The 20266-nt window shown below is 41.8% G+C and overlaps 1 protein-coding gene across 1 annotated transcript in view; it reads left to right on the top strand.

Moving 5' to 3' along the window:
- USP13 (ubiquitin specific peptidase 13) overlaps nucleotides 1-20266 on the top strand; it is a 118166-nt gene that overhangs the window by 94715 nt on the left and 3185 nt on the right. The window contains exon 19 of the mRNA XM_029214573.1: nucleotides 769-922. Within this exon, the coding sequence (XP_029070406.1) occupies nucleotides 769-922 (154 nt within the window). The remainder of the gene's footprint in view (nucleotides 1-768; nucleotides 923-20266) is intronic.

Below are 20266 nucleotides of genomic sequence, written 5' to 3'. Positions count from 1 at the left end.
AAATTTGTTTCCCTTTAAAATGCTTGAAATGTCTCAACCAGAGTTTGTTGTATGCGGGGTACTTGCTTATGCCCCAGTTATTTTACTTGCTTGACTGTTTAATTGGAGATTCTAACTACATCTAAACAAATTCTTTAACTCACGAAGTGATACCGCAAAGGGAGAAGACAGAAATGTTTTTATGATCCATTGATTTGAATTACATGGAGTTCAGTTTAAAACAATGTAACTTAACCAACCAGTGTTGTCTTCATTAATCAAGGCATCAGTCTTGTCTCTACTGCAATTCAACCACCTTGCCAACATTTAGGAGAGGAGCTCTGACACAGTACTCATGTTGGCTTCCCTCTACCCTGCATGGTTATCTGCACAAAATACAGTTGGTAGAGAAGATGGCGTGTGCGATTAGTGTGGCTTTGGAAAAGGCTACGCTGAAACAGATACCTTTCTCTTTGGCATTTTGCCTTCCATCGTTATCAGCATCAGTCCACAGAAATGCCGAGCTAAGACTGATATGGGCTTTGCAGTGCCGACCTGCTGCTGTGAGCTGTTTTCCAGTGAATCCAGTTACAGACTTTGGTTGGGAGACTTGCAGAATGTCCACGGAAAGTGTGTTTCATATGCAGGGTCAGAGCTTCTTACTCAGAGGCACTTAGGACTAATGAATTCAAGCCTCCTGTCCTATCTGCTTGACATCCTGGTTCAAATGGTCAGGATATAATGAGGCCCCGGGACTGCATACATTGTAAGAATGTTTTGTTTTATTAGAATAGTAACCTGGAAAGAGCACTGGATTGGATCTTTAGCCACCCTGAGTTTGAGGAGGACAGTGACTTTGTGATCGAGATGGAGAATAACGCCAACGCGAACATTATTTCTGAAGCCAAGCCTGAAGGACCTAGAGTCAAGGATGGATCTGGAAGTAAGTTCTTGACTTAGGGATTGTCTGAGCAGTCGTGATTGTACATTCGGTTCGTGCCCTTCCCTCCCACTCCCGAATATTAAAACCTTTGCCATCATTTAAAAGTTAGCACAGATCCCAGCTTCTCATAAGTGGTGCACTTGGCCACTTTGCATAGGCCAGGGTGATCTGAGGAAGTCTTGGGCGGACTCAGTCATGTCACCTGGTAGTGTGTGTGCCTCAGTTTAGTGCCAGCTCTGACTCGTCTATCATCTGAGGTGAAATTTCAACGTGGACCATGAACGTTTTTGTCCAAAAGAGAGCATTTATTTTCGTGGTGGTATTTTTGAAGAGTTGAAAAGCAGTCTTATAACCTTGACCCTGTTGTTGCTCATGATCATTTTCTGAAGGGCTGTCAGGATGGCAGGAAGAGGTGCCATAGGCCCATGGGGAGCCTTCCATCAGCAAACACTTACATATGTCACTCTGTGCCGACTAGGGCTCTAAGCACTTTACCTAAGCACTCATTTAATCCTCACCACACCCATTTTACAGGTGAGAGAACAGAGGCATAGAAAGATTAGGTAACCTTGCCCAAGGTCACATAGCTCTTCAGAGGTGGAGCCAAGATTCAAAGTCAGAATCCATGTTCTTCAGCCCTGTGATACCCTTCTTCTCGGGCTGTGCTTGCCTACAGGGTCAGAGCCCGGCAGCCGGCAGCTCCTGCAGTCAGGTCCCAGCCTGCTTGTCTCTCAGTGTTATCTCCTCTGCAGCCCCAGACCTACAGCTCACGTGCCTGCTATGGTACCACACCACCAGCCTGCTCATCTGTCCTCAACCGTCTTCTCCTTACTTCCAGACCTTCGTTCAGGCTAATCCTTAGCTGCGAATTGCCCCTTCTTTCCCATCACGGCACACTAAAATCCTCATTGTTATTCAGAACTTGGCCACAGATTCCATTTCTCTGGACCACTTTCCCAGGTTCTTGTCATAATTGGTCCCTCTTTACCTCACATGCTGGTAGTAATTATACCAATATTAACAATCCTTCCACTTGTGTCACGTTTCATCTTCACAGTAACCCTATGAGGTAGGTACCGTTATTATCTCCATGCCACAGATGAAGAAACTGAGGCAGAGAAGGCAAAGTAACTTGACAGGGTCACTGTGCTGGTGAGAAGTAGAACCAGAATTCCAACCCAAGCAGCCTACCTGCAGAGCCCGTGCCTGCAGCCACTGTAACGTAGTGTTTGTTCTGTTATTAGAGGTATCAGATTCATCTTGAGATAAAATTCGTTGGGTAAATACCTGTGTCTCCCAGCTGACTGGGAGCTCATGGAGGACAGAGGCTATTTTACTTTTATAAAGCTTGTGGTGTCCCGTGCCTAGAAAGTATCAAGTAAATAATAATTGGATTTAATTAAATTTACCATAACAGCATTTGCTCCTATGATCGTATGGCTGTAGCTCTACTCATTAATGGTCTTACCAGACCTAACACATATGTATTGATATAGCTCTAGAGACAGAGAGGGGGAGGGAAACTTTCTTCTTCTTTTATATAAAATAGGAATTTCTTCACTGAAGTTGTTTTAATCCAACTAGACTAGAAAAGGATGAGCTGTAGTTCTCCCGACTTCCACATTCATCTAAAGGGTCTTGTATTACTTTTTGGAAATCATTGGCTTGCTTGAAACATTAAAAGCTGTTATGGACAAGCATTATTCAATAATTCACGAGCAGGATTTATTATGTGTTACATGTCCATCAGTTCACTCCTTCCTTGATTTTCAGTAATGGACTCTTCTTTAGGGAAAGTGAGTTCTTGCAGAAAGAATAAACCACAAGATGGGGCCGCTGTAAAGCTGCCAAGGTATTTGGCTGCAGAGGGAAGGAGAGTCTGATCATTAGGGTTTCCTGTCTTCTGATGGAGCTTGGAGGGACCAACCGTTCTCTCAGAGATGGTCATTAATTATACAGAACAGCCACATCCTCTCCTCAGGCTTACTGAACTCAGAGTGACCTGCACATGTTCCTGGTTTTTGAGTTGCATCCTTGAATAGGATGTCATGATGATGTTTTTGAGTACCCTTGAATTTAAAGGCACTCTGGGCCAAACTCTATGGCTTTACTTCTCATTGCTCCCAAATTTCGGCACTTATGGGTGAGGGTGGGGAAGGAGACAGTGATGCACTATGAGAAATCACATATGGGATATGCAGAATCTAAGGGCAGTAGGAGGTGAAAAATTTAATTATGAAAAAAGCATAAACCACCCTAACTCACCAAATGCATTCTGCACTGGATTTTATAGAAGAACAGACGTTTTTAAAGTAACTTTTCCATCAGTGTGTCTGGCCCATGGGAGGTGATCAGCAAGTGAATGATTGAATGAAGAATTAAATGAATGCCAGGTGGTAGTGGTCACAGGGATAGTTTTTTTTAATTACCTCCACTAAGTACCATTTGGAGGAATTAGCAGTGTACTGTTGCATTCTATTCTATTCCCTTTTCACAGGAAAGGGAAAAGATGATTTCTTGTCCTTTGCTGCATTAGCACCTGAACTCATATGTCACTTTTTTCCTTTTACAAAAATTAACATTTATGTTGTTTCTTTTTCTTATAATTAAAAGGATGTATAATAATTTTAGCAACTGGAGAAAATACAGATATAGGAAAAGAGGAAAACAAAAATTACAATCCTGCTACCTGGTCATAACCCAGTCACTGTTAAATGTTTTGTGTATATTCTTTAGACCTTTCTTTGCAAATATATAAAAATGAATATAAAAATGTATATAAGAATATAGCATTCTATTCTATACATGCTATTTTAAAAAATTTGAAGTACAGTTGATTTACAATATTATATTAGTTTCAGGTGTACAACAGTGATTCAATATTTTTATAGCTGACACTCCACTTATAGTTATTACAAAATAATGACTATATTTCCCTATTCTGTACAAGATATCCTTGTGGTGTATCTACTTTACACTATACGTGCTATTTTATAGTCTGCTCTTTCCGTAACTGTGGGTGTACTTTATGTAAATCTAGGCCATTGAACATATATTAATATTCCATTGTACCATAATATATGTACCTAATCTTAGGCTAGTTGTTGTTTAAATAAAAGATGATTTCAGAAAGAGTTTTAAATAATGGGGTTATTTGCACATTTGGAAGGTGAAGGCAGTGATTTTTAAATAACACATTTCTTAAAGGATGAATGCAGTTCACAGAAGTACAACAAATGCCTCTTTCAATTTCTATCCAGGCAACAAACATTTGTTCAGCTTTTCAGTTTCTTTCATTTCTTCCCTCCTCCACCCTCGCCCTTCCTTTTTTCTCTATTAAAAATAATCCTGTAATGAACATTCTTGAGCTCTCCCTTATTATTTCTTTAGGGTAAGTTTCTGGAAGTGAAGTTTTGGGGTCAAAACTGTGTATTTTTGAGATGTGAACACAGATGATCCCATCACCAACCTCCCCACCCCCTGCCCCGCCCAAAACACAGCCCTGCGCTCCTGGTTCCCTGTCCTTCCCAACAGTGCTGTTGGCTGAGCACGCTTCATGTGTTTTATATCTTTATTGCCTAGTTGTTTTTCTTGTGTTAACCGCTTCCTCATTTCCTTTGCCCATTTTCCCATTTTTATTGAGGTTTTTAGATTTTTTTTTGATTGATTTGTATGAGAGTTTCAAATACTGTAAATTAGTTTGGGAATACCTCGTAGCTTTTCAATATTGAGTTTTTCTGGCCAGAAACATGTTACCCTTTTCCTTTGCTTCGTATCCCCCTTCTCCCACCCCTGCAGAGCTATACGGTTTTCTCTATAAACATCTGCCTTTTTGGTTTAGTTCTCAGAATTACATTTTCTGTGTTACTGATGAATAACATTTTTCTCCATTGTATTTTCTCAATTGTTCCTGCTGAATTTTGGAAAGTTCCTGGTCTTGTAATTGGCCATTCTCCAGGGATTTGATTAGAATTACATTAAATTACCTTAAATTCATAGGTTCCACTCCGGGAGATGTGTATTCTGTGTAGGTGAGTTGTTTGCATTCCCCAAACATTGTTTTTTACCTTTATTTTGGTTGGTGAATTGGCTTGGACATTTGACTTGGGGGTAATGAGGACAATTTAAAGGTTTAGGTGATTTCTATTTAGGAGCAAAATGGAGAGCCAAAACAGACAAACCAAGTAAAACCAACAACAGGGTTTTCAGGGTTCTTTTGTAAGTAGCAGGATTGCTGAGCCAAACTTGTCTAAGCGAAAAAGGGTGTCTTGTAATATAAAAGCTGGAAAGTCCCAGGAAGACTTGACTCTGGGCATGCCCTTGACTCCAGGACTCAAGCCCTTTTATATGAGTATATCTCTTGCCTCTGGGGTTGGTTCCAGTCTCAGACAGGCTCTCCCTCATGGCCACAAGATGGCTGCCAGTGCCTCTTACTACTGTATCTTTCCAGCAGAAAGAGTCGTGTCCCAGAGTTCTCAGCAGATGTTCTGGGAATGTGAGAGTCTGTCGTGTACCGTCCCCTGTTGTCATGTCTCAGCCGAGAAGGGAAGGGTTGGTCTCTTCAAAGCACTGGTTTGAGTGTGGGCCTAGACCATCAGAATCAGTGTCACCTGAGAACTTGCTGGAGATGCAGTCTTGGACCTCACCCAGGCCTACTGAATTAGGCTCTCCAGGGGCGGGCTTAGCGAGGTGTGGTTTAACAGACCCTCCAGGTGGTTCTAATTCAACTTTAATTTGAGAACCACCATTTTAAACAGCAAGATTAGGTTACTCTTCCTTTAAGATGGAGGATCGTGGCCGCTACTTCAAGATGGAGGATCGTGGCCGCTGGGAGATCACTCCAGCAGGTTAACGCTGAAAATAATGACAAGGTAGGTGTTTGAATTGGGAAAACAGTGACTGGGATTAAAGAAGCACTTGTATCAAATTCTTCCTTTAGGGAATATGTAATTAAAAATTACTGTTGCCATCTTTATGAATGAGGAAGTAATGTCATTGCATGAAACTCTTTCATTTAAATGTTATCTACTTTGATTAAAAGGATTTGTGCTATTAACACTTGGTGAAATAGTAGCAGTCCTTTATTGAATGTCTACTAAGTGCCAGACATTTCCTCTACCGCTTTTCCCTGGCTCCTTACAGCAAGGTGTTCAGATGAGAAAGTGGTAGCTGACAAGGTTACGGACTTGCTTAGGGTAGGACCACCTTGTAACTCAGGTCTGGCTGATTTTGAGGACTGCATTTTCTCCTTTGCCCCCTATTGAGTCATCCTATTTCAAATTTTCTAAATTGGAATGGAGGCAGGAGCCTGTTTTTCAGAAGGCTCTCTTTATTGTCATGTCCTACCTGTTTTAAGAGCTGCACTTAACTTTCTGTTGAGTTTTTTTTTTTTCTTTTTTTTTTTTTTGCGTTACGCGGGCCTCTCACTGTTTTGGCCTCTCCCGTTGCGGCGCACAGGCTCCGGAAGCGCAGGCTCAGCGGCCATGGCTCACGGGCCCAGCCGCTCCGCGGCATGTGGGATCTTCCCAGACCGGGGCACGAACCCGCGTCCCCTGCATCGGCAGGCGGACTCCCAACCACTGTGCCACCAGGGAAGCCCTCTGTTGAGTTTTTAAAATTTTTAAGAAGTGGGAAATCAAGTCATCAGTCTAACCTATCTGGGCTTCTGCCATTTGCAAAATCATTTCTGTTTCTGTGTTGCACTTAATGAGCGTTTAATTTTTTTTTTAAAAGAACTCACTGATTGCCAACGTAATTAAAATGTGATTAGTCTGTGATTACTCAGAACCTGCTCTGGCCCCTTCAGTCACATCGCTGTCATGGTGCAGACGTCTCCTGCTGCAGCTGAGGATTTTCCAGCAAGGGGAGCAGAGAGACATTTCATTTACATAGTGGTGGGGCTCCCTGAGGAATGCAGCCAGAATAGGATCTGGAGAGCAGAGGCGCAGCGCCCAGGGAAACCAAGCCCCAGTGATCTGTTCGAAAGCAGTGCACACTTACTTAATACATCTGGGCTCTCATTCTTTTTTTAAAAAATATTTTTATTTATTTATTTATGGCTGTGTTGGGTCTTCATTGCTGCCTGCGGGCTTTCTCTAGTGGTGAGCGGGCGCTACTCTTCCTTGTGGTGCATGGGCTTCTCATCGCGGGGGCTTCTCTTGCTGCGGAGCATGGGCTCCAGGCATGTGGGCTTCAGTAGTTGTGGCTCGCGGGTTCTAGAGCGCAGGCTCAGTAGTCGTGGCACACGGGCTTAGTTGCTCTGCGGCATGTGGGATCTTCCTGGACCAGGGCTTGAACCCGTGTACCCTCCGTTGGCAGGTGGATTCTTAACCACTGCGCCGCCCTGGAAGTCCTAGGGCTCTCATTCTAATCCCCCATGTCAGCACCTGTGCTTTTCAGTGGTGCTTTTGGAAGTTAAGAGGAAGCCACTCTGGAGTAAACTAATTTACACTGAAGTATAGATGACTGAGAACTATTAAGCTTAGGGAGAAGTGTTTGATATTTGTTGTTCTAGGCGGTACACAAATGAGAAGTCCAGGTGGATTGGTAATTTCGAGCTGGCTGGGGGGGGAGGCAATTTGTAGAACCTTTAAGATTCTGTCCATGTTATCAGCTGCCTTAAGCTGTTACTGATTTACCCATATCCTCCTTGTTCTCTTTTTGGGAATTGAATAGTTTTCTAAAAGCTCCAAATCCACCCCCAATCCCCACCACACACACACGGGTCTTTTCTCAGAGCAGGAATGAGGGAAATCAAGCTGTTGGGGGTGGAGACTGTTTGATATAGGGTGTTTGTGAGTCAAATGCTGGTCAATTGGGGATGACATTTTCCCTTCTGTTGTTAGGGGTGGGTTATGAAACACATTATTCAAGTTAGGAAGATTCAGTTGGAAAACTCGGTTTTGGTGTCTCACCAGAAGGCTGCAGAGCCCTGGGGTCTTGGTGGTGGTTTCGAGGAGTCTTTTGGTGTTTCTGTATTCTGAGCACTCTGTAGGTTGACTAAATAACGTGTCATGGCCTTATGATAACCACTGCTTTTCAAGTGGATGTAGATGCTATAATGGTTTATAAAATATAAATTAATTGAACTGCACTCCTGAATCTAGAGTTTGCTTTCGGTCATGATGTGTGATTGAACTATAGTTTTCAAAAAGGTAAATGATGACTGTCACGTACATAAAAACTGAACACATACTACAGATTTTCTTTAACTCATTAATTAGGGAACCAGTTAGTTGTTATTACTGGTTCAGAAGCATCTGAAAAGCTATTTAAAAGCTATCTAAAAGATATCTAAAGATAATTTGATGGCTGAGTTAGATATAAAACTAGTGTCTATCAGGATTATAACTCCTTGAAGTTACAGGTGTTGACAGAAGAAAGATGCACAGCCTGAAGGTTTCAAGTGAAGTTTTCTGCGGGGACCTTACTGAGGACTGTAGCTCTGAAGAACTGCTCTGAAGAGGTAGAGAAGGAGCCAGGATATATAGTTTTTTGCTGGAAGAAAAACATGTAGTCGAACATTAAAAGATTACTGCTAATCACAAAGAAAAGACATCTCAAGTTAATGATTTTATTACTTTCCTATGTAGGGGAAGATGCAAGAGTCTGGGCTCGTTGAAATTATTCCTTAGATATGCATCTTAACTGTCTATCTAAGGCTAGTATCCAGAGCACAGAAAGCTTGCTGTTCTTCTCCATCCTGATTTCCCCTCAGGGTGCACCGTGGTGGCATAGCTGCAGTGGCTGATGCAGGCTTGATCTGTGTAGAGCTGGAATGGCAGACAGCGTTCCCTTCCACAGCACCCTCTCTTGGTCATAAATTCGACCAAGGTTTGGAGGGCATTTGGTGACCAATTTGTCCCATGGTATTAGGACATCTCATGCGTAGGTCAGACGAGGATTTTGTTGATAGGCCATTCAACATGCTATTTTTGGATCAGGCCCTGTTGATAACCTAAAATTCTCTGGATCATCTGTCTTACTAGTTTATTACAATCCAGGAAATGTTTTCCCTTATCGGTTCTTTCTATATCTAAAGTTGTACTAGTACAGTTATTCTACATGGAATGATATATGTGATCAGTTGCCTCAAGATGTTTAGCCACCATTAATTTTGTCAGAGGCCTGTTTACACGTCAGGTAATGCAAGAGACAACAATCTTTTTTTTTTAATAAAAATATTTTTTATTTTTGGCTGCGTTGGGTTTTTGTTGCACGCAGGCTTTTCTCTAGCTGCAGCGAGCGGGGGCTACTCTTCGTTGTGGTTCGTGGGCTTCTCATTGGGTGGCTTCTCTTGTTGCAGAACATGGGCTCTAGGCACACGGGCTTCAGTAGTTGTGGCACTCGGGCTCAGTAGTTGTTGGCTCGCGGGCTCTAGAGCGCAGGCTCAGTAGTTGTGGCGCACAGGCTTAGTTGCACCGCGGCATGTGGGATCTTCCCAGACCAGGGCTCGAACCCTTGTCCCCTGCACTGGCAGGTGGATTCTCAACCACTGTGCCACCAGGGAAGTCCCAAGACAACAATTTTGTGAAATAGAATGTCCATAATATAGCTAGAAACATTAATAAGGTCATAGTACAGCAGTAAACAGTTTGAAACAACAAAGAGAGAACAAATTAAAATAATGATTAGTATAACTAGTTGTAATCTGGATGGCAGTAAGCCATCAAGTCCAGAGGGGAGCCAGTTGGAGAAGCCAAATCCTGGCGGGATCAGGTAGAGAGAAAAAGATAATGTTTCATCTTTGTTTACAAAGGTAAACTTTATCAACATGTTGTATATCATAGCGTAAGAGGAAAGTTTTTCTGGAAAATAAAGATTAAAAGCCACTAATATTTCAGACAAAAAGGCATAAAATTATAAATTTATCATTCAGTTCCACGTGATTAATTCCTGTTGATCTAGATGAAGCCATCAGGTTTTCTATTAGTTTTGTAATTTCTTACCCAGTTTAGTAGTATGATCTAAAAGTCATCAGAAACTTATATTTGTCAAAAAGTCCTTTTTATGGATCTTCTTGAAGATCTTCATTTTGTAAAAGCGTCAGAGTATAACAGTTATAACAGGGAAGAGCCAAACCTGACTACATGTTGGATCTGTTTCTTTTACTTTAACCTTTGCTTTCCGATGCTTTGATGCTTTTGTTCACTAAAAGGATACTGTCTGTACATAATGGCCTGCCTCGGGGAACCCTGCCCCTCTGCCTGAATGTTAAACCAAAGTGCCTTTGTTCAGGCAAACATCCAGACCCTCTCCACCTGTGGATGGCTACAAGAAAGAAGAAATGAACACATCCCCTCCCCGAGGCTGGCCATTCCAGGTGATATTTGCAAAACTTATGGCCTTTTTACTTTACTTCCTCATCTCCTCCCCCTCTCTGTGCATCCAAACTGGCATCCAGACCCCGCTAAGATGGTTATTTTGAGATTTTGGTCAAAATATTTAGTCAAAATATTTAAAATATTGAGACTTCAGCCATCTTCTCGGTCTGCCAGCTTTACGAATAAAGTCGTATTCCTTGCCTCAGCACCTCGTCTCCAATTTATTGGCCTGTTGTGCAGCGAGCAGAGCGAGCTTGGACTCGGTAACAAGTTTGGCTTGGCCAGCCGGGCCCAGTCAGGAACATTGGGACAAGGCCCTGGCTGCTGCCAGGACCATTTGTCCTGAGGGTCTTCCTTTCAAAATTCCCTGAAGCGGCACCACCTACCCCAGCGCTTGGCAGTTGAAACAAGGAACCGACCAACTTCTGCGAGTCCACGGACTCGATTTTGTAGAGATTGGTAAGTCTACCCAATTTGGTAACTGGTTCGTTGGTTGTGGTCTTCATCTTGTTTTGGTTTTGTGTATCCTTTTGTGTCGCGAGTTGGGGAACTTGAGTCTGTAGGGTAAGTCGCTCCGGTGTGCACACCCGGAACATATTCCCCTCTCAGTTTGGGCTTTTCCTTTACGGGATAAGCCAGTTTGTTTGATTGGGGTACCCTGTTGGAGGGGGGACTTGTCGTCAGACTCTAACTGATTTGGGACCGGTTCGGTAGGGAACTAGTTCGTTGGTTTTGTAGGGTAAGTCTACCTGATTTGGGAACTAATTTGTTGGTTTTGTAGGGTAAGTCTATCTGATTCGGGAACCGTTGGTTTTGGTCTTGGTTTTGCGTGCATCAATGCTAGAATTTGTTCGGGCCTTTTGTGTTGGAATTTGTTTGCGTCTTTTGTGTTTTGGTGTTATCAAACTTATAAAAAATAGGAAATACTCCATCCATCCCGAAGGAGAGCCCTTTGGAGCGTATATTAGATAAATGGGCTAAACATAGCCGGGAGCCTCTGACTAAGAAAGACATGATGTACCATTGTAATAGGATGTGGACCCAATATGTAAGATCAGAAGAGCGATGGCCCCTGAATGGCTCACTCAATTATTACAGGATCTCACAGTTAGAAGTGTTTTGCAAAAGAGCAGGCTGTACCGGCAGTTGTTCCAACTGCCCACCCCGCATGCCGCCATGATATTCACTGCCTCCTGTTTGCCCTACCCGTGGGTATCAAATAGAAGTTTCTTTGTTAACCCTTGGAGCACAGGAGCCTGATTTAATATCACTAGCTAAGACTCCACAGGGCACCCAATTCGGACTGGGAGCTGCTTCCGCAGCAGGGCAGTTTCCCTTGCGCTGACATCCTGTAAGAGGCCAGGGGGACTCCCTTGGACTTGAGGCGTCAGGTTCTAATTTCCCCACAGGAGCCGCAGGTAACTTTGACAGTGGGGAACAAGTGGATTGACTACCTTCCCTATTTATCTTAAGAGGCTTGTAAATATTAAATAAAGGGGAAACAAAGTCATCCTAGGAAAAACTTGCCTGTATCTTTGAGATGCAAATGTCCTATCTGGTCTTCTCAGGAACCCTCATCTCTGCCATCTTTTTAAAATGCAAACTTTGAAAAGAGGGTAAAGTAATTTAGAAATTGACTTGTCAAGGCTAAATAAAAAACCTAAGTGTATTTTCTATAAAAATTCAGCCATCTAGACAAGTGAGCTTGATTTGTTCCATCTGCCAGAAACCTAATTTTAATCCAACCTCTTTTTGTAAACTAATGGGTTTTACATTGCTGTACCTGACTCAGGGCTGAAATTTTGAAATGGGAACTGTGATGTCTCTGTGTGCTTGTGTCCTTGTATGTGTCTTTGTCTTCGGATAACATTGATGAGGTTGACTTGTGGATGAGCTCTATTTAATTGGCTTAAAGAAAAGTAAGCGCTTACAAACCAAACAATTCTAAATACAAGAAAAATTAAGCTAAATGAGTTTCAGGTTCACGTGAACTGAGACATATTCAGTATTAATGTTTGTTGATCTAATTAATACATGTCATTAGAGTCATCAGGTATAATACTTTTATTGTGCCTAGGTTTAATATAAGCTAAATAAAATCTTGTTATATCTGTTGCAAATTTGTCTTCAAGGAAAGTAACTTGATGTGAAGAAACTTTTAAGAAAATGCAAATGAGATAAGAGCTTTAGGTGAACTTTAAAAAAATAATTATCTTTTAGGAATGTCTATCTAAAATTAATCTCTCCAGATATTAGACAACTTGAAAGTTAGAATTGTGCTAAGATGAGTTAAGTGATGGAAGGTTTATGGAAAGTGGACCCCAAGAAAAGAGTTTTGTTCATGGTCAGGATTGACTAAGTTTAAAATAAGTTTGAGTAAATAAATTTTAAAAGTAAGCTGTTGCAAAGCTTGAATGTGGCTTTTCTCTTTGTTAAGAAGACAAGGTTTCTTAGGATTTTGAACTGCCTTTGCTAACAGATTTTAAGTTTCTCTACCTTTTAAGTGACCTGTTCTATATTTGCCTTTGAAATCTTTTATTGTTACTTAGGTTAAGTGAATAACTATTGTTTCACAGTGACCTGTGATCCTATCTGACTGTTTTAAACCTTTTGACATTTTTTTGACAAAACTTCCCAAATCAACTTATGAAGCTCCTTTGACCTCTAGCTAACTTTGGGATGCTTCAAAGGGCCCCTGAAACTTCCCAAAGAGAGATATTAACTAATTAGGTTCACTTGGTATGTTGAATTAAGGTGGGAAGTGTTGTCAAATAAGTAATAAATCTTCTTGGGTTATATTGTATGGCAAATGATACAGGTATTCTAGAGATTATATGGAGTTCCTAAAATTTGGTATGTCCTGGTAAAATGTTATCAGTCATAATTCTAGTTATTATTTGAAAGTGTTCCATGTCACAGCAGTAACCGAGTTACTTTGTCAATTGCAGTATAATCAGATTTAAACGTGCCTTCTTAAGTCTTTCGTCATTATAGACAGTTATGGTTTCACTCTGACGCCTTTGCAAAAATGTTTCCTCTTCAAGAAGATTTATAGAAAGGAGCTTTGGATAAATACAAGTTTCTGACTTTCAGACCATAGTGGTGAACTGGGTAGGAAATTGAAGAGTTCTAATGGGAAACCTGATGGCTTCATAAAGCTGTTACCAAGAAGGATTTAGTTACCTAAGACTGAGTAAACTGGTGAATATGGTTATAATTTTTATGATTTCTGCCTGAAAAATGGTTTAAATCTGTGTTTTCCAGGTATAAGGAAAACCTTCCCCTTAAACTAATTATGACTTGCAGTAATTTGGTAAATTATACCTTTGTAAGCCAATTGTTTGTGCTTTGTGTCTCCTTGCTGCACTCTGTCTTTGTCAGTTACTAGCTGCATTACTTATATCCCATCTATTTTATAAGATTGTTGTCTCTTAAAGTACCCAGTGCGTAACCAGGCCTCCAACAAAACTTATATGCCTAAACGTCTTGAGGAAATAGGTCACATTTATAACGTAAAATAATTGTAATAGTGTGATTCTAGGTATGGGAAGAAGCAACAAGGGAAAATGTCTCCTGGATCATAATTAGATAGAGGATCCAGAGAATCTTTAATTATCAACAGGGCCGAATCCGAAAACTAGCACCTGGGGTGGCATATCAAGAATTTTCGCCTGATCTGGGATGAGCCTCCCAGCGCCGTGGGACAAATTTGATCATGAAATGTCTCCCAGTATTGGTCAAAATCCTGACCAAGAGGAGAGGATCTGAGAAATGAAATATTTCCTGCCACATCAGTCATTAGTGACTGCAGCCCTCCAATGTGAGTCGTGGGCCCTGAGGAAACTCAGGGTATGAAAATACAGGATACAGGCCCCAGATAGCTGAGGTGCATATCAAGGGAGTGATTTCAGTGCATTTTCCCATACATAGAAAAGGGCTAAATTCCTTAACTTGAGATGGTGCCTCCTGGGATTGAAGCCCTCCAAATTCCCGCTGAATAGATCATAACTCTCAACTTTTAGGTTGTGAATACTTTTTTAAGACTACAAGAGTAAAGGAGACACTTTCCAGAGAGGAACAAAAGAAACAACGTTTGGAACACTGGCACTGATGGTGAACACTCCCAGGAAGATCCGTCTGACTTTGTCACCCGTTTTTCTACAAGATTGTGGAATGGACGTTGACAGTGGGGAATTGTAACAGGGAAGAGCCAAACCTGACTACATGTTGCATGTTTCTTTTTTTTTTTTTTTTTTTTTTTGCGGTACGCGGGCGTCTCACTGCTGTGGCCTCTCCCCCTGCGGAGCACAGGCTCCAGACGCGCAGGCTCAGTGGCCATGGCTCACGGACCCAGCTGCTCCGCGATCTTCCTGGACTGGGGCGCGAACCCGTGTCCCCTGCATCAGCAGGCGGACTCTCAACCACTGCACCACCAGGGAATCCCGGATCTGTTTCTTTTACTTTAACCTTTGCTTTCCGATGCTTTTGTTCACTAAAAGGATACTGTCTATATACATAATGGCCTGCCTTGGGGAACCTTGCCCCTCTGCCTGAATGTTAAACTAAAGTGCCTTTGTTCAGGCAAACATCCAGACCCTCTCCACCTGTGGATGGCTACAAGAAAGAAGAAATGAACACATCCCCTCCCCAGGCTGGCCATTCCAGGTGATATTTGCAAAACTTATGGCCTTTTAACTTTTCTTCCTCATCTCCTCCCCATCTCTGTGCTATAAAAGAAACTGGCATCCAAACCCTGATAAGATGGTTATTTTGAGACTTTAGTCTGCCATCTTCTCGGTCTGCTGGCTTTCTGAATAAAGTCGTATTCCTTGCCTCAGCACCCTTTTTCTGACTTATTGGACTGTCGTGCAGTGAGCAGAGTGAGCTTGGACTTGGTAGCACAATGACAAAAGACTTAAAATGGCATGGTTAAACATATTATAATGCAACTGATAAGAAATTTGGTTATTTCTAGGACAAACAGCATTTTAAGATAATAACCAGAATTATGACTGGTAACATTATACTAGGATATACCAGAGTTTTAGGAATTCCATATAATTTTTGGAATATCTATATTAATGACATCTACCCATATAATATAAGCTAAGAAGGTTTATCACCTCTTATTTGACAATGTTTCCCATGTAATTTAACATACCAAATAAGTCTAATAAGTTTAATACCTCTCTTTGGGTTGTTTCAAGGGCCCTTGGAAGCATCCCAAAGTTAGCTAGAGGTCAAAAGAATTTCATTTAGAATTTGACTTGGGAAATTTTGTCAAAGATAGCAAATGGTTTTAAAACACTTGGTCAAATAGGATCATAGGCCACTGTGAAACAATATCTATTCATTGAATCAAAGTGACAGTAAAAGATTTTAAAGGCAAATACAGAAAGTTACAACAGATTACTTAACAGATAAAGAAAGTTTATAGTCTGTTACCAAAAGCAGATCAGTGTTCTAAGAAAACTTTGGAGGGGGCATCTGCAGTGGCTGTTGGCTTGATCCTTGTAGAACTGAAATGGGAGGCAACATACACACAGGTGGACCTCGTTTTATTGTGCTTCGCTTTGTTGTGCTTCAGAGACATTGTGTTTTTTACAAAATGAAGGCTTATGGCACCGATGCATCAAGCAAGACTGTTGGCGCCATGTTTCCAACAGCATTTGCTCACTTAGTATCTCTGTGTCACATTTTGGTCATTCTCGCAATATTTCAGACCCTCCACCAGCAAAAAGATTACAACTTGCTGAAGGCTCAGATGATGGTTAGCATTTTTTAGCCTTAAAATATTTTTAAATTAAGATATGTACATTGCTTTTTTAGACATAATGCTATTGCATACCTAAGAGGCTACAGTATAGTGTAACATAGCTTTTATTTATATGCACTGGGAAACCAAAAAAATTCATGGGACTCGCTTTATTTTGATATTTGCTTCATTGTGGTGGTCTGGAACAGAGCTCACAATCTCTCTGAGGTATGTCTATATATATTCCACTGGAGAGAATTTTTTGATATCTTTCCCAGACAAAAATCTACAACTTAACAAGTAACTTCACTAAGTTTGGAAGCTTTCTTTAATCAGTAGTAAGTAGTGAGATGAACTAAGTTCATTCCCCTAGACCAGGGGCCAGCACATTTTTTCTCTGAAGGTCCAGATAGTAAATGTTTCAGGCTTCACGGGCCATACACTTGTCGTCTCATATTTTTGTCCCCCTTCTTTCCCCCTTTCTTCTGGGCAGCACAAAAACAGGCTGTGAGCTGGATTTGGCCTATGGGGCATCGTATGCCAGTCCCTACCCTAGACCATCCCTGGGTGGCCTTTCCTCCACATGATACAAAAGGGCATTCTGCCTACCCCTTCTACTTTCCAAGTTTGCATATCATTTTTCTGACAGTGCTTTCTCAAAGAATAAAATCAAGTTCAATCCCTTATTATGTTGGGTGGAGGTAGTAAAATTTTGATGTTAAAAAATTCTTCGTATTAGAAAGGTTGTGAACATGTTCCTAAGTTCAGAAAAGGATGGGTTTTGTTGGGAGAGGGAAGTGGGGATGCTAGTTTCAGACAGTTTAATTCTGGCTCATTAGAGGGACTCTGTTGGCCAAAGTGGTTTAGGCAGTTTTGTCCAGTTCTTCCGGGTACTTTGAAAGCTTCCCTGTTGAAAGTCTGTTAGCGCAAGTTCTTTTGCCCGACGCACAGTGAGACCAAACAAACCGAGACATCAGAGTTTGGAGCAGAGAAAGGTTTATCGCAGGGCCATGCAAGGGAACGGGTTGCTCATGCTCAAAAAATACCCCGAGCTCCCCCCACAGGTTTCGGCAAAGCATTTTTTTTTTTTTTTTTTTTTTTGCGGTGCGCGGGCCTCTCACTGCTGTTGCCTCTCCCGTTGCGGAGCACAGGCTCAGCGGCCGTGGCTCACGGGCCCAACTGCTTCGCAGCATGTGGGATCTTCCCGGACCGGGGCACAAACCCGCGTCCCCTGCATCGGCAGGCGGACCCTCAACCACTGCGCCACCAGGGAAGCCCTCGGCAAAGCATTTTTAAAAGCCAGGTGAGGGAGGTGTGTCGCAGATTATGTGATCAGCCCGTGCACAGTTCTCTGATTGGCTGATGGTGAGGCAACAGGGTGGTGTCACAGGGGTTGACATTATCAATCCTCAGGCTCCAGTAGGCCTGGGGGCCATGTACTCATGATCATCAAGTAGTGAACATCTTACATTTGGTGCGGAGTTTTCACATCTGTAAAACAACTCAGGAAATGTGCATCAAATACTGTTGTCTAGGTACAGAGAGTAGCTAAAGCAGAGGATATGGGGAGGGGTCTGTCCCGGGAAGGCCCCATAGGGTCCTGCTCGGTTACAAGTCAACATTTTTGAACTGATTTACCTTGCTTAAAAATGCCTTTTCTAGCTATATAAAAAGGGGTCTCTGTACTTTTTGAGAGTGTGGTGATGCTATTTTTGGAGGGAGACCTCTGGGAACAAGGAGAAGAATCAGCAAGTGGCTTCCCTGTCTGGTTTATTCACCTTGACTTTCTCTTTGGAAACAAAGATAAATTGAGATTTCTTACCTGTTGAATTTTTGCAGATTTATCGAGATTCTCTTTTGCTGTTGGTTCCTAGCAGGAGGGCTTGAATAATGCATGGAGCGGTCGCTTCTATTGATAAACACAGTTAATTTTAATTACAGGACTAAGATTTATGCTAATATTTTTTCATGATTTTGAGTATACACGTGAATTAATTGCTTTTAACTAAAGAGGGGAAAATGCCTTTGGGGGCTTAATGACATGTTTGGGTGTGTTGGAGTGTATGGATTTGTTCTTTTCTCTATGTCTGTCTATTTTGTTAACATGTTGGCTTGTTGGTATCTGAGCAATGTTTCACTGAAATGACCCTGGCTTATGGTGAGAAGTGCTCATTAAATACTCTGTTCAGTTATTTAAGGCATTGTTTTGGGGGACAGTTTCTTGTGAGGGAAAACCCTTCGTCGGAGGATCACATACTCTCTTCATTCCATGAAAATTCTAAGAGGGCAGCCACCTTGTGGGAGACCAGCCCCGTATCTCTCAAATTGAAGATTTGGAATTTGATATAAAATTATTCCTAAAGAGCTTTAAAAACCAACCAGGGTCTAGGAACATGAAAAAGTCTCAGCCTACACTCTCTCTTGTTTACTAGGGTGGGGATATGTTCTTAGTGATGGGGAACACTGGGGAGGGCCGACAAGGGTAGGGTCCCTGGATCACTAAGTGCCAGGCAAAATGATTGTCATTCACAACTGTTTTTGCCTGGTTTCTGTTTCAAACCTGTGAATTTTTTTTTTTTTTTTTTTTTGGTGTGTGTGTGTTGGGGGTTGTCAGCTGATGTGATAGCTAGTGACAAAAACTTAGTTAAGGATGGGAAAGGCAATCCCCTCTGATTCATTTCTTTTTAAAAATAATTATTTCACTAATTTATACCCCAATTGATACTTTGGTAGGGGGTTTATAAAAATGTATACAATATGAAAAGATAGAAAAACAAGCGAGGACATGGGGTGAAGGGAGCCATGCCTACTGCATGCTGAGCACTGTTCTCTGTGTCTGGAATATTCCAGTAAACACAACAGACAAATGAAATTAAAAATATATATATTTGGTGAGTTTATAAAACTAAAAAAAGAAACAAAACCCCCAAAAAATCCCAAACAAACTTCTCATCCTTATGGAGCTATGTTCTAGTCCGGGATAAAAGGAAATAGACAGTAAGTAAATACACAAATAAGTATGTGATATGGTGTTATTTTGAGCTCCGTGGACAACAGTAAAACAAGGTTGGGGTGAGGGTGGGGTGGAAGGAGGGAGGAGTTGCTATTTATAAGGAAGGCCTCTCTGAGATGACATTTGATCTGAGACCTCGATGAAGTGAGGACTGGATCATGTGGCATCTGAAAGAAGAGTTTCAGATAGAGGGACTATAGGTGTGGGGCTTGAAGCCCTCTCTGTCAGTGAGAGGAGTAGCCGGTGTGTTTGAGGAGAACCCAGGAGGCCGGAGGAGCTGGAGTGGAGGGGGAGAGTGGAAGGAGGTGGGGGGACCTCATAGGTCATCGTTAGAGTGAGATTTGCAGCCATACTGAGAGTGGTCGGTAGGGGTAAGGGAGGAAGCAGGGAGCCCCGTTAGGAGGGAAGGCTATTGTAATAATTCAGACAAGAGATGATGGTAACTTGGATTGGGGCTTACTAGTGGAGGTGGTAGGAAGTCGTTGGATTCTGCATGTATTTTGAAGGAAATGCTGGATATATTTTTGGAGGATTTGCTGATGGATTGGATGTGTGTAAACAGTGGGAGAGAGGAGTCCAGATTTTGTCCTGAGTTACTGGGAGAATTGAGATGGATAAAGCTGAGGAGAGAATGCTCAACAAACTGGGAATGAAAGGGAACTTCCTCAACCTGATAAATGGTACCTACCAAAAAACCACAGCTCACATCATGCTTCATGGTGAAGACTGAATGCTTTTCCCCTACGAGCAGGAGCAAGACAAGGATGTCCACTCTTGCCACGTCTATTTAACATTGTGAAAGAGGTTCTAGCCATGGCAGTTAAGCAAGAAGAAGAAATAAAAGGCATCCAGATATGCAAGGAAGAAGTAAAACTAATTCTGTTTGCAGATGACATGGTCTTGTATATAGAAAATCCTAAGGAATCTACTTTAAAAACTATTAGAACTAATAAATGGATTCAGAAAGGTTGCAGGAAACAAGACCAATACACAAAATTCAATTGTAGTTCTGTACATTAGCAGTGAACATTCTGGAAATGAAATTAAGAACATAATTCCATTTAATGCCGTGAGACTGGATGAAATCAACCAGAGAGGGAAGGGGTAGGGGAGGTGGCGGAGAGAGAGAGAGGATGAGAATGTACAGGGTGTGTGTGTGTGTGTGTGTGTGTGTGTGTGTGTGTGTGTGTGTGTGTGTGTGTGTGTGAGAGAGAGAGAGAGAGAGAGAGAGAGAGAGAGAGAGAGAGAGAGAG

Source organism: Monodon monoceros, unplaced genomic scaffold (assembly GCF_005190385.1).
Source record: "Monodon monoceros isolate NGI ecotype Baffin Bay Population unplaced genomic scaffold, NGI_Narwhal_1 Super_Scaffold_11, whole genome shotgun sequence".
Classification (NCBI taxonomy): Eukaryota; Metazoa; Chordata; class Mammalia; order Artiodactyla; family Monodontidae; genus Monodon; species Monodon monoceros.
The sequence above is the reverse complement of the archived record's forward strand: the minus strand, read 5'-3'. Positions and strand labels throughout refer to the sequence as shown.